This window comes from Pogona vitticeps, chromosome 1, assembly GCF_051106095.1.
Source record: "Pogona vitticeps strain Pit_001003342236 chromosome 1, PviZW2.1, whole genome shotgun sequence".
In the NCBI taxonomy this organism is placed as follows: Eukaryota; Metazoa; Chordata; class Lepidosauria; order Squamata; family Agamidae; genus Pogona; species Pogona vitticeps.
Window position 1 is genome coordinate 349,737,370 of NC_135783.1, and position 14,310 is coordinate 349,751,679.

The window sequence follows — 14,310 nt, forward strand, 5'->3', positions numbered from 1 at the left end:
AACTTTTATATTTTTTAATTTTAAAATATTTTAATATATTTAAAATATATGTTTAGTTTTTAATTTATTTAAAATATATTTATCTTTAATATAAATTTACTATGTTTAAATTAAAAAAGTAAAAGTTAGTCTTTAAGGTGCTGCAATGTTTTTGTTTGTTTGTTTGTTTGTTTGTTTGTTTAAATAGAATATATAAATAAATAAAAAATTTACTGTATTTTTATTTTGTTTTCACCTATAATTCTTGCTTCTAGTGTATGAAAGCACCATGCCGGCATGCTCCATCATCTTCACTAGCCATTGATTATTTATTACATACAGTATTGTGGTATTTCTAGTCCAGTCTGTATTGACTGATCCCTAAGTGGGGTATAGTCAGTAAAATCACATTAAAATCACATTAAAAGGAACAATCTCCCTCTGGCGATTCGCGCGGCCCCCACGCTGGGCACCTTTAAAACCCAATTAAAAACATGGCTGTTTATTCAGGCCTTCCCTCCAGCCAACTCTTGATTTTTTTCTTACTTTTCCTTTTTATCTTTACTGCTGTTCTTGTTTGATTATTATGTATTTGTCTATGTTTTATTATTTGATTTTATATTTGGAAGCCGCCTAGAGTGGTCCGGTGGGCCAGATAGGCGGGGTATTAAATTAAATTAAATTAAATTAAATTAAATTAAATTAAATTAAATAATTAAATAAATAAATAAATAAATAAATAAATAAATAAATAAATAAATAAATAAATAAATAAATAAATAAATAAATAAATAAATAAGAGATTAATACAATATAAATACTTAAAACAATTAAAACAAGAAAACAGAAGGCTTGCAGATTATGACATTTTTGGCAAATCTGTAATTGCCGGTCCATAATTCTACATAGCTTTCAAAATCTATTCTCTTTCCATAAAAGCATGAGCCAGGATATGATTGCAAGTTCTGATAACCTAACAAGAATCAAAAGTTAAACTTTGATTAAGGTTAAAATGACCTGGAATCTTCCAGGTTTACTGGCCTTGACTCAAAAGCTGTTCTCATTTATACTACTGTATCTATCCTGCTGTCTTGCTCTTTATTATTTTATATTATTTCATTCTTTTTTTAAAAAATGTTGCTTATTTTATTCTTATTTTGATTTTATACTGTTACTTTTATTGTTTGGGATTGTGTATGTTTACTGTGTTAACCGCCCAGAGTGGCCAAGTATCTGGATGGGCAGTATAGAAGCCAAAGAGTAGACCCATTCGAATCAGTTGCTGAACAGAGAAATAGAAAGTTGTCTGTTTAAGAAAAAACACATGGAGAAGGTGGATTGTGTGAGGCCACCTAGCTAGCTCATGTCTCATGGCCAGAGTTGAATTGAGGACTTCTGGTTTCTAGCTCAGCTTCTGACATACGTACAACAACTGTTTAACAGCCTGGAAAATCTCATTCTTTGGGCTACAACTCCCAGAATCCCACAGTGACCATATTGGCTGGAGAATTCTGGGAAATTGAGTCCAAAAGGTCGCCCTCATGCAAATTAGTACTGTACTCTGTTTTACTCAGAGGGAAGTGTTTGTTCAAGCTCAGTGGGCCCTCAAATTATGTTCAGCCTGAGTTGGAACAATGAAAGTGAAACTAATTTTAAAAGCTTTAAATAAAATCTGCTATATTTCTTATGTTTGCTAAATTCCAGTTATGACATTAGTGGATGAGCCTTTGATCCATGCAACAACGTACATTCCCCTCATGGATAACACTGACCAGAACCCAGCTGTGGAAAAGAGAGAAGCAGTTGACGTGATCAAACAAGATGGGATCGAAGGACTGCAGAAAAGCAACACAAAGAAACTGAAGAATGAGACGGATAAAGGTATGCCCCAGGGGACCAGAGTTTTGTGCGATGAAGGTGGAAATGCTGTTTGTGTGACAAGATTTTTAGGTTTCCTGTTTGCCACACTTATTGTGACACTTTTCTAGATCATCCCAGAATGCAGGATACGTAATAATAGGCTCAAGTTATTGGAAGTTCAGCTTTTCTCCCAGAAGTGGGCGTCCAGCTTTTTAACATGGTTTTGTGCCCCCTCCTCTAGTGTTGGGGGCAAAATTTGGCTTCTAAGCTTTCCAGAGTTGCCACCTCTGGTCCACCAATTGACTGTGTAGAAAATTGTCCCCCTATTACAGTTTCTTAATTGCTAACCAGTTTATAATATTGTACTATTTTTCATAGACTGTAGATTTAAGCTGGCTTCAGAGGCACACGCGCGCACACACACACACACACACACAGAGAGAGAGAGAGAGAGAGAGAGAGATTTTGCTGAAAGATTATTGGGGTTGGTGACTGGTACCAATTAGGTCATGGTTGGAATTAGCAGACAAAGAGGTTGAAGACATGGATTGCAGCAGAACATCCTGATGGTATTGTGGGGGATCTAGCAGCAGTGTGTGAGGAGTGCATGCATACAAACATCTTCCAAAGCCCTTGTAATATATTATGACACTGACATCTCCTGCGATGTGTAGAATTCCTGTGATACTGCTTCCTGAAACAGATCGGTCTCAGACTGCGACTTCATTAGCAAAGGGATCTGCTCTGCAGTTAGCACGGGAGAATTCAAAGTATTTTCAGCGGTCACACAGCACAAAGGCTAGTGTGACTCCGCTGGGCCCTTTTTGCTTCACATACCAACTTTTCCCTCCTGCCATTGGGGGCTTTGACTTCTTAAAAGCTGAAACGATTCAAATACCTGTGTGGTTATTTGTTTCATTCTGCAAACGTCTGGGGTGGTATGACACTGGGTGGTGATTAGTTAGGTATCCTTCAGTCTCGAAAGACGATGGTAATGTGCTCTGTATGGAGGTCTTGGAACAGCGTCTAGTGTGGCTGAGGAAGCCAATTCGAGAGTGACCATCCCTTCTACACCTGTCCAGCTCCCTGATTTTGCTGCAAAATAAGTTGACATATTAAGCGGGGACGAGATGTTTTCAGACAGTGGGGACACCCAGGCTTTTGATTTTTCTACTATGTTGTCCCAAGGATTATATATTTGATTTTTAAAAACCTAAATACTAAGATTAGCATCAGATTACCTTATTACCACATGGATACGTCAATTTATTACTAGATTACTTTTGCACAGGGAAAAAACAAGGGAAGAGAGGAGAACCAGGGGTCACCAGTTGTGTGGTATCAAAGGAAGGGACGTTATGGGCTCCCATCAAATTGTGTTAGGTTGAGGGCCAGTGTGGACAATGGCACTGAAGCAATCCGGGGTGTTCATGTAATCACCTATATCGAATACAACCATTAAAAAGACTGTTAATCAAGCCACAGCAACGCCGAATTGCTCCGATATGGCTTGCCGGTGTAGCTACAACCTCGTACAGTATGCCCATTGCCCATACATTCAGAGTACTGTGTGCGTTGCCTCTGCTCTCTTGCAGCCCATTTTGTCTCTTTAATCCCGCAACTCCTGTTCCTTACACCTAGGCAATCTTGTGGCTTTCTCCCATGTCTCCCATTCCACGACTCCATCCTCTTTAAACCTACCCTAATGTAGATCGTGCTCCTTCTGTGACCCTCCTGGGATTTGCTCCTCCCCATTAGAAGCACTCCTCATTCTTGAGCCGCAAGCTTTTTTTTGAGGGGTATCACTGTGAGGTATCAATGCATTTATTGGATTGCCTGAGAACACTGATTAGAACCAAATCATTCACAGTTTTAGTCAGAATCTCCTCTTAATCCGTCACATTAGGGTGAACTGATCAATTAAGATTTGATGCCACCTGAAGTAACAGCTGCTGTGTGTGCTTGGCCTCTTCCTGAGCTTAACTGGCAAAATTCACTGATCTCAGAGAGACCTTTTCTTACGCTGACATAATAGTCAGGGGGCTGAGACAACTCTTCCCTTGTATATCCATGTTTGATATACATGCTGACATTATCCAGCTGTTACAAAGCATGAGTACTCCGACAGTACAATTTATTGATTTTGGAACTTGCGGCAGGGGGAAAGAATTTCTGAAAGATTTTCTCCAGTTTTTCACACGTTTGACAGTGCTTTGCTTTTACAAGGCGCACACAAGAGTGATATGTTTTCCAAAACCCCAAACACCTGGAATGAATATAGCTTTGTATTCCTCTTTACGAAGGAAAGTCCTCTGTCTATAATCCATTTGAAAGTCCTCCATTTGAAGGGCAAGCCAGTTTACTTTGACTTAAAGATAAGTGCTTATCCAAGCTAAATTAAAGCCCATTGACTCAGTGAGAACTTTTAAAGCTAGCGCTTATGTAAGTGCCATTGATTCAGTTTGGTCTGCTTTTGTAGAAACGTACCAATGGGCTTGATCTAAAGCTGCAAAAGAAGGGAAACCAGTGAGTCCCCCAAAGCTATCCATCAAGAGCCCGTGGGCATCTGAGCAACCTGGTCATAGTCTTTCCCTTTGTGGCACAATGCATGACATTTGCATTTACTACTATAATTATTTTTATTTGACCCTGGATGTATAAATTGGCAGGTGGCAGTCTTTGTCTTTACCGTATTTTTCCGTTTATATGAACCTCCAATGTATAAGACGACCCCCTAATATTGATCCTTGCTGGAGGCGGAGGAGCAGTTAATGGGCCACTGGTCCTCCACCTCCGTCTCCTGCTCCTGCAGGAGGGGACAGGCGGCAAGGTGAGCCCCCACAGTTGCATTGGAGGAGGCAATGGGCGGTGGCGGCAGCAGCAAGAGATGCACGAGCGCGCATGAGTGCTGCTTTGCCCCTGCCTCCTTCCATCTATAAAACGACCCTCAATTTCCCCCCTAATTATTTTAGGGAAAAGTGTCGTTTTATACACAGAAAAATAAGTAGTTCCCCCACCCCCTTTCTACAATATGTTGAGTTACTTCTAAATTTGAAAGTTAGGTCTCATGCCTTTTGTTCCCCAGGAAGATAAAGCAGTGAACAAAATATTTTATTGTGCTTTACAGCAACAAGCCTCTGTGTATTTATTCAAATTAAGCCCCAATCAAGCTTAGTCTCAGGGAGGTTACAACGTTCCCTGCCTTGGCTGATGTGTGTGTATCAAAACTCGTGATGCATACCAGTCTTCCTCTTGCCTGACCCGTGTATTGGGATACAACAGGAGAAGGAGAATGCCATTGCATCCCTAAATTAATCCTTGCTGCTGTTTTAATGGTAGAAAACGCCGAAGTGAAATTTAAGGACTTCCTCGTGGCAATGAAGAGCATGATCTTCACCGAAGAGGAGGCACTGAGTGTGGTGGAGCTGCTGAAAGAGAAATCCAATGTGATACAGGGGGTTTTGCAGAAAGTAAGTGCTGCTCTGGGGACCACACATGATAAGGAAAATAAGGTGGTTGGGCTGACTAGACAATTCAGTACAAGGGTTTTTTTTTTTTTTTTTTTGAGGGGGTTTAAGGCTGCTTCTGAATATATCAGTGTTTTTGTTTTTCTGAACAATAATCATGTACTGTCATGTCAATTCTGACTGATGGAGATCCTTTTCAGGGTTTTCCAGGTAGTGAAGACCCCCTTCTTCTGGGGGAGCCCTGGGACTGTGCAGCTGGCCCAAGGCCATGCGGGCTGGCCCTTTCCTTAAAAGGAATCAAACTCCCACTTTTCTGGCTCCGCAGCCAGATAACCTAAACTATCGAGCTATCTAGCCAGCTTCTTTTTCATAATGGTCCCAATGGTCTTTACTATCTTGGCTGCCATCATGTATACTGAAGAGGAACCTCAAAATCTTGGTCTGAATCCAATTGCTAGTGCCAAGCCGAGGGTAAGCCAATGAATCTGTTCTGTTCTGGCGATTCCTGTCCTGTAGCGCTGAAAGGTATACAGCAAAAGGGGAGCTTATTTGGTTAGAAAGATCAGAGTGAGCACATATCTTAGATTGTCATCTACAGAAAAAATTAAGGTTCTCCATAGAAAATACTTCCTTGGACCTTTGGCTCCTTTTAACACGTTTGCCACCCTTGCCTGTGAGAGTGTTCCTTTCGGTGCTGTTTTGGCAACCCTTTTCCTTCTCTGCTTGGACTCTTCCCCATGTCCCAGTCCTCAGAGGTTTCCCTTTTGTCTAGTTGTGTCAGTATATTTTAGATATCGTCCACTCTGTGCCCAGCGTGGGACGTTTCCAAGCAGCTTTGAATGTCACCATGAATGACATCAGACAGAACCTGACGGATGATGGTTTTTTTGTTCCTAGCAACACTGGGGCTGTTGGGAAAACCTAATATCTGAACAGCCCTCCTGTAATATCTCCAATTTCTCTCTATTGCATCTTTATTCAGCTTGCAGGTACTTTGCTCAGACATCGATCTTCTCTTACTCCTGCCTGTTTTGTCACATCACAAGTGACCAAGCTTTTTTAAACTTGAAATATTGCATGGTTCGTTTTGTGTCTTTTTAGTTGGCCTGATAAAGATATTACCACGTTCATTTCGGAATTTTTCTTACAGCTTCTCCTGCATTTTTCGCTGCGGTTGATGTTAAATATGGCTTTCCGAAACAGACTGTATCTTGTTTAGCTAGCAATTAATGCAGTTCAGGATCTGAGCCTGACACTTTAAAATCAAAAACAAAAGCAGAAGTTTCTGATCTGATGGAGGAGAAGGAAGAAGGCAGTGTTTGAGACTCTTCGGCATAATGAGAAATACCAGTTTATTTTGATATTTGAACTGGGCCATTTCTGTTTTCTGATCTTGTGTTTTGTTGTTTATTGCAGGCTAGTAAGGGTGATTCAGCAACAGCTGCCCATCAGCTCCAAGAAAAGGAAAAGCTACTTGCCACAATGAAGGAAGAAGCTACTATTGCAAAGGAACAGTGCAAACAGCTCTCACAGGTACAACAACTCGCAGATTAAAGAAACATGCCTCAAATGTATAAGTACATACAATATGGAGAAGGAATCATTCATTGACTGTGAACCATGTTGAGTCCCTTATGAGGAGAAAGGTGGCATATTTCATTCATTCATTCATTGAAACAGACCCAGCTTTGTAGTTACTGATTTAAGGCATTGCATCTGAATATAGGCATCCTTTAGTCTCAGGAGAGCATGGTAACGTGCTCTGAATAAAGGACTTGGAACAGTGTCTAGTGTGGCTGAGAAGGCCAATTTGAGAGTGACCATCCCTTCCACATTGAAGACAAATACAATCTGTCCTCTGTCCAGCTCCCCTGATTTTGCTGGTTTCGGGACGGCCTCTTTGCCTCGGCCTGCTGGACAAGGGTCCCTTCAAATTGGGAGAGGCCATGAAGCACCGCCTGCCTCCAGGCTGAATGCTCAGAGGTCAGGGTTTCCCATCTGTTGAGATCCATTCCTAAGGCCTTCAGATCCCGCTTGCAGATGTCCTTGTATCGCAGTTGTGGTCTCCCTCTGGGGCACTTTCCCTGCACTAATTCTCCATCCAGGAGATCTTTTGGAATCCAACTGTCAGCCATTGTCACGACATGCCCAAGCTGACATAGATGTCACTTTTCAGTAATGTATCTATGCTAAAAATTCCAGCTCGTTCTAGGACTACTCTGTTTGGAACTTTGTCCTGCCAGGTGATACCAAAAATGTGTCAGAGGCAACGCATATGGAATGTGTTCAGCTTCCTCTCCTGCCGTGCACAAAGGGTCCAGGACTCACTGCAGTACAGGAGTGTGCTCAGGACACAGGCCCTATAGATCTGGATTTTGGTATATGCTGCCAGCTTCTTATTGAGCCATACTCTCTTTGTGAGTCTAGAGAACATGGTAGCTGCTTTGCCAATTTGTTTATCCAGTTCGACCTCTAGGGAGAGAGTGTCAGAGATTGTTGAGCCAAGATACACAAAGTCATGAACAGCCTCCAGTTCTCTTGTGAAGATGGTAATAGAAGGAGGTGAGTCCACGCCCTGGCCCATGACTTGTGTTTTCTTCAGCCTGATTGTTAGTCCAAAGTCTTGGCAGGCCTTACTAAAGCGATTCATAAGTTGTTGGAGGTGTTCAGCAGAGTGGGCAACAATGGCTGCATCATCTGCGAAGAGGAAGTCCCGTATGCATTTCAGATGAATTTTGGTCTTCGCTGTCAATCTAGAGAAATTAAAGAGCTTTCTATCTGATTTAGTCCGGAGAGAGACACCTTCTGTTGCAGTTCCAAAAGCGAGCTTCAGCATGATAGCAAAAAAGATCCCAAACCTGTTTCATCATGGTTTTGTTAATATATTTGTTTCTGGAAACGAGGCCTCATTTGATGTTTTTCCTTAGGAGTTAGTTTCAGAGAAGGAAAGAAACAACTTGGTAGTCTCTAAGATGAGAGAGAGAATCGCCACCCTGGAAAAAGAGCATGGAGTATTTCAAAACAAAATCCACGGAGGTTACCAAGAAAGCCAACAAATGAAGATGAAGGTGAGAGACATAGCTTCATTTATCATGGAAGTGTTCTCTTACTTCTGGTGTAGAAGATAAAGTGGGTTGAATGATTAAAGGTAACTTACGTTCCAGGCATTTAAAAGGATGATAGTTTTAGGGGTACTGATAGATGGATAAATTTGTATGCAGGCTGCTTTCAGTTCTTCTTGTGTTCATGCATAATTCTATTTCTTTCTTATTCTGCAGTTTGCTTTTTTAAAATGTGGCTTCTTCTAAATGCATTTTAACAAGATGTGCATTTTAAATGCCTTTTGACCCTAATGTTATTTTTTGGAGCTGGAAACTATATCCCCAGATCTGAAAAACCGCAAAATCAAAGGGACCATTTTGTTTGATTGGCACCTTGTTTGAGGAAGAGCAAATCAGATACAGATTCATTGACAAATGTGGGCTGAAGAGTAGTACCCTCAAGTACCAGTGGCCTGGTCCAGCTCTCCTTGACCTCTTGCTGTTCCCGTCCTGGGTAGATTTCTCTTCTCTTGTATGTCCATCTTCTTGAATTTTGTTCTCTGTACCAAGATGAAACTCTGACTAACCAGCTCTCTGGTTTGTTATGAGGAAGTTACACAAATGGGTTTTCAGTCTGGGATAGCAGGTGGTTTACAGCCGTTTTCCGAAGCTTTAAAGAATATGGTTATATTTCCCCCTCTCTGTTTCTAGTTTCAGCAGCTTCGTGAACAGATGGAGGCAGAGATCAATCGGCTGAAGCAAGAGAATAGTATCCTGAGAGATGCTGTCAGTACTTCCACCAACCAAATGGAAAGCAAGTACGCTTCTGCCCTGATTCTGCTAGTGCATCCATTTTATCTCCTTTAGAACCTGAGATTATGAGGACGAGGCTCTTACAGTTATGAAATGGTTAACACCTGTGTAGGCTGTCGTTTTTGCTTTTTCATGCTGAGCTTTGGGTTGAACACCCCTGTTGAATCCCTTCTGGGGACACTGGAAAGGTGGATCCTGACTCATCTTCTGGGAGAAAAACCCAGGAGTCTTAACCAGAGTAGACACATTCCATGAATGAGGCCCATTGCATCAACACATAAATAATGCCACATGTATTTAGGGAGTTTACGATAGCCTGGAATGAAAATTGGATGTAACCCTTCCAGTGTTATAGACAAACTGTTCTCATTGGGGGATCATATAACCCTCCTGGGGCCCCCCGGCACATTTGAAGGGGTCACAGATTCATCTGTTCATGTTGTATCTTTGTTTGCACACAGCCAGAGGCTGTCCTTGTTTGAGAGGGGATTCCCCGGAACCTGAGAAGAGCTCCTAAAAAGGCCATGGCCAAAAAAAAAAGGTTGAGAATGGCTGGTCTAGACCACAAAAACCAAGGTTTTCTCATCTCCATCAAGCCAAGCAGGATGGGGTTTGGGACTTCTCTGGGTTGTAGATTCTGCCTTCTTTTGTGATACTCCAAAATATAAAGGGTTCAGTCCAATCTTAGGTCTGCTGGTATTTGATGTTCTGTAGAGGCTTTAGTGTTCTTCATGAGTTTGAACCTTTGAGCCAGGTGTGGGCCAAGTGCAGCCCAGGAGTTGCATGTGCCCCCCCCAGACCGGTTTAGTGGGTCCTGCTCACTCTCTCCAAACCCTTCTGTCAAAAGGGGGTGGATTGCACCCTCTGAAAGCCTCCAGGAGTTGCGAGTTTCCTTTCAAATAGGTCGTAGGGGGCCCCTTTCCCCTTCTAAGGAAAAACAGAACTTTTTTTTTTCCAAAACTAGAAGTGATATTCTAATGATACTTGTCTTGTTCTTTGTGGGGTTTGGCATTTTTGGAAATCCGTGTGACTTCCGGAAAGGTCTTCTCCCCCTGTACTTGAAGCTGCTATGGCTATTTCTGCACAGGAGCTTCTTCCAGATTTTTGTTGTTGTTTAGTTCCGAACTGGAAGCTTGAAAGTGGATTTACCCTAAGGAGATTTCGCAACACAGCCATTCAATCCATAGGCCACATACCTGATTTCCCCCCGGTTTTAGCCAGCTCTTCACCCACACCCCAAATTGCCTTCTAAAAGCAATCACTGGAAGGGAGAGAATTTTCCTGGTAGATAAGAAGTGGAAATCGCAGCTTAGACTTTGAATGCTTGGCATCCCTGATAGTGTGATAATGCATTTCCTGAAGTGGACCCCAAGGAAGAGCCAGGAGAACAGGTGGAAACGTGGAATTCGGGTCCAACCTTTCCTTTCTCTGTCCTCTCTTGTCCCCCTCGCCTAATCTAATGATTGGCCTGCAGAATAATTCAGAACATTTTTCTTGAGAAGGGCAAGGCCCTTGGTCTTCTGTGTGATCTCTGTGTGCTAATTTCATCCTTTTAACTAAAATGCCACGCGAAGCCGTTGGGGGAATAGTTGTGCATAAGAACCATTTCCCCCCAAATATGATTAACAGCTTAATATGGAAGGAAAAAAAACTTGTGTTGACAGGAGTACCTTATTGGACCCTGTGTTTTGAAATAGAGAAATGAATTTTTGTGAAGGATTTGGAAGGGTCACAGCGGAGCGGTTACCCAGCCTCGTAACAGTGGAGTAGTTTATTTCCGAGTGGTGTTCTAGATAGTATCATGCCGCCCATTCCAAGAGACGGTGTGTTGACTGCTTTCCAACTCCATTTCATTGTTTTGCTTCCAGCCATGAAAAGTCGCCTTCCTTTCTGTTCTTTTTCTAGACAGTCTTCGGAACTCAACAAACTACGGCAGGATTGCGCTAGACTTGTGAACGAGCTGACGGAAAAGAACAACAAATTGCAGCAAGAAGAACTGCTGAAGAAGAATGCAGAGCAAGCAGCTGCTCAGCTAAAGGTGAGCACCATCTTGTTTTACGGGACTGTACAACGTCTTCTGCCTCAGCTGTGCTGGGGTGTCTAAAATGGCTTTGGGAGCTGTGGTTTGTAGCAGTCGTTCAGTTGGGTGGCTACCAGTAGGCTTCCACATATGTAAATGTGCCGTTCTTGCCTCCTAAAAAGCTGAGCCATTGTCAGTGAGTAGGAAATTCACTGAGTACCATTGAAATCCTGGAGGTTGAGCCCCTTGGCCAATGACTGCGTTTGATTCTAAGTCTTGTTTCTTGGACGATTCATGAGGTTGCTATTAGTCATGCACGGAGGCTTCCCCACTCATTGCTGGCAGCAGCCCTTCATGTCCCCTGAAAAGCCCTTCATGTTGGTTGGAGTCCTTCTGAAGCTATTTTTTCAGGGTAAGGAGAGAAGCTATAACTGTTCTGTGGGTGATGAATTTCTGAGTTTCTGTATTTCCAGGGTGGAGGCCACTGTGCAAGCACATCGCACAAACAATAAGACATCTTATGGCACCCGAAAAGCTTAACAGGTTCTTCAGACGTATTTGAAGAAGTGCCTTGAAACCTCAAGCTAAATAAAATTCATTAGTTCCTCAGATGCCGTAAGACATATTCTGATTATCATGCTCTCTAGCTGTACTTTTGGCCTCCTGGCTCAGTTCTTTGTCTTCCGAAGCATGGGCTCAGAAAGTCAGCTGAAACTTTTGCCAAGGGCACTTTGACCACTAGAGGTATTCTTGGGCAAACACAGTCCTGTTGGTTCAAACCGGCAGAATAGGCAAGAGTTGCCCCTGCTTGTTTTAATGAGTTACCAGCTCTGGAATCATCATGACCTGTGCAATTGATCTGTGCAAATAAATTTTATATAATTATTAATTGTTAATCAGCGCATTCCTAAAGTGGGAATTGCAGCTTTAGAATTGAGAATCCCCTGGTATAGTAGTATCTATCTATCTACACTATAAGAGGGATGTGGTGGCGCTGCGGGTTAAACCGCTGAAGCCTCTGTGCTGCAAGGTCAGAAGACCAGCCGTCAGAAGATCGAATCCACGTGATGGAGTGAGCTCCCATTGCTTGTGCCAGCTCCCGCCAACCTAGCGGTTCGAAAGCGTGCAAAATGCAAAAAGGCGAGTAGATAAATAGGTACCACCTCGGTGGGAAGGTAAACGGCGTTCCGTGTCTAATCATGCTGGCCACGTGACCATGGAGGATTGTCTGCGGACAAACGCTAGCTCTTTGGGTTGGAAATAGAGATGAGCACCGCTGCCTAGAGTCGGACACGACTAGACAAATTGTCAAGGGGAACTTTTACGTTTACCTATAGTATAAAGCAGAGCGAGCACTGTAGTGTCTGAGGAAGTGGATTCAACCCACAATTGCTCACAAGGAAACATAAGAGTTGAGTCTTTTAAGTTAGCACTACACTTTTGGTTCTTTGTTTTGCTTTCGTCTGGATAGGCTTGCACAGACCAACGTGACTACCTTTTTAAAAAAAAACTAATATTACAGTAACATCTCTAAATCTATTCAGGTTGAGCTATAAAAATCATGTAAGGGTCCTGCATTTGGTGACAGTGATATGGGAGAGATTTCTACATGTCCCAGTGGCTGCATAGAACCTTGAATTTTTGCACATACAGAATCTTTATTAATTCTCCAATGAAAAAACTCATTGGGACCTTCTGTAGGTTAATTCCCGTTTTTAGCAACTGTAGTAGCACCTGGAGTGAGAAAGACAGGAAGCTCCCTCTTGATCGCCCAGTTAGAAGTGTTTCCTGTTTGCATGTGGAGGGCTGGGCAGAGCCAGACTGGCGTGATGCTGGTTGCAAATTGATAGTTCTTTCGGTGGAACCAGAATGCCACTGTGAGCTGGCATTCTGGTTCCTTAATTTTATCCTTAATTTTATAAAACTCTCCATGCTGTGATGTACGTAGGCAGATTAAGCCAGTTGATGCAAAATATGTGTACTACACATGGCTTCCATCTTAGTGCCATATTTGGTGTGGGTCCCCCCTCCCCCAATAGGTAAAGGTTCCCCTTGACATTGAGTCCAGTCGTGTCCGACTCTGCGGCACGGTGCTCATCCCCGTTTCCAAGCCGTAGAGCCAGCATTTGTCCGAATACAGTTTCCGTGGTCACGTGGCCAGCGCGACTAGACACGGAACGCCATGACCTTCCCACCGAGGTGGTCCCTATTTATCTACTCACATTTTTACATGCTTTCGAACTGCTAGGTTGGCGGAAGCTGGGACGAGCGACGGGAGCTCCCTCCGTCATGTGGATTTGATCTTACGATTGCTGGTCTTCTGACCTTGCAGCACAGAGGCTTCTGCGGTTTAACCTGCCAAATGTAGTATCACACACTACAAAGTGGAAAGTACCAAGTCTGTTAAGCAAGTACTCTTGGGCTTTACGCCTTCTCTTTCTATTGCACCTCAGATGCATATTTATTACTGTATTCAGCTTATTTTTCTCGGAAACCTATGCTAGAAAATCTTTGTTAGAAAACAATAAGAATTCTTCCATTATCATATGTATATTTAAGATATACACTGCTTTTCTCCTAAAAAGGATCCTGGACGGAATGCGGTATTAAAGGGAACCATATTAAAAGCTGGAACAATACATTATTGCAGTATTTAAAAAAGAATTAAACAGATACAATATGTTAAAAGCAGTAGATAAAAAACAGTATTGGAACAATAACAAGGAAAATACATCAGTCCCCTTGGGGAAAAAAACTGTCTTAGACAGGCAGTCATTAAAAGAAAGACTGTCTGGAAAGGTCTTTGCCTGCTTGCAGGAGGTCGGCAACAATGCGGCCAGCCTGGCCTCCTGTTGAGAGGGAGTTTCAGGGTCTGGGAGCAGGCACAGAGAAGGCCGCTGTCTTGCGTTCCCACCAAGTACAACGGTGTTTCAGTGAATATGTCCCTTGTGCTTTCTTAATTCAAAACATTTAGGTTACTCGTTTGTACAGCTCTAAAAAGAGCTGTTGATGAGCTTCTGTCAGTTGAGGATCACAGAGACGTAGTTCTTAGAATTCTTCCAGCACTTGCCTCAGGTAGTAACAGCAAAACATTGTTCTCTGCAAATATGGATATGAGTTAGCTGTAAAA

General features: G+C 42.5%; 1 protein-coding gene across 18 annotated transcripts in view; it reads left to right on the plus strand.

Moving 5' to 3' along the window:
* KTN1 (kinectin 1) overlaps positions 1-14,310 on the plus strand; it is a 130,773-nt gene that overhangs the window by 50,950 nt on the left and 65,513 nt on the right. For all 18 annotated transcript variants that reach the window (XM_072986837.2, XM_072986836.2, XM_078383958.1 and 15 more), the window contains exons 4-9: positions 1,684-1,860; positions 5,179-5,309; positions 6,723-6,839; positions 8,234-8,374; positions 9,059-9,165; positions 11,066-11,198. In XM_072986837.2, coding sequence (XP_072842938.2) covers positions 1,684-1,860; positions 5,179-5,309; positions 6,723-6,839; positions 8,234-8,374; positions 9,059-9,165; positions 11,066-11,198 — 806 coding nt within the window. The remainder of the gene's footprint in view (positions 1-1,683; positions 1,861-5,178; positions 5,310-6,722; positions 6,840-8,233; positions 8,375-9,058; positions 9,166-11,065; positions 11,199-14,310) is intronic.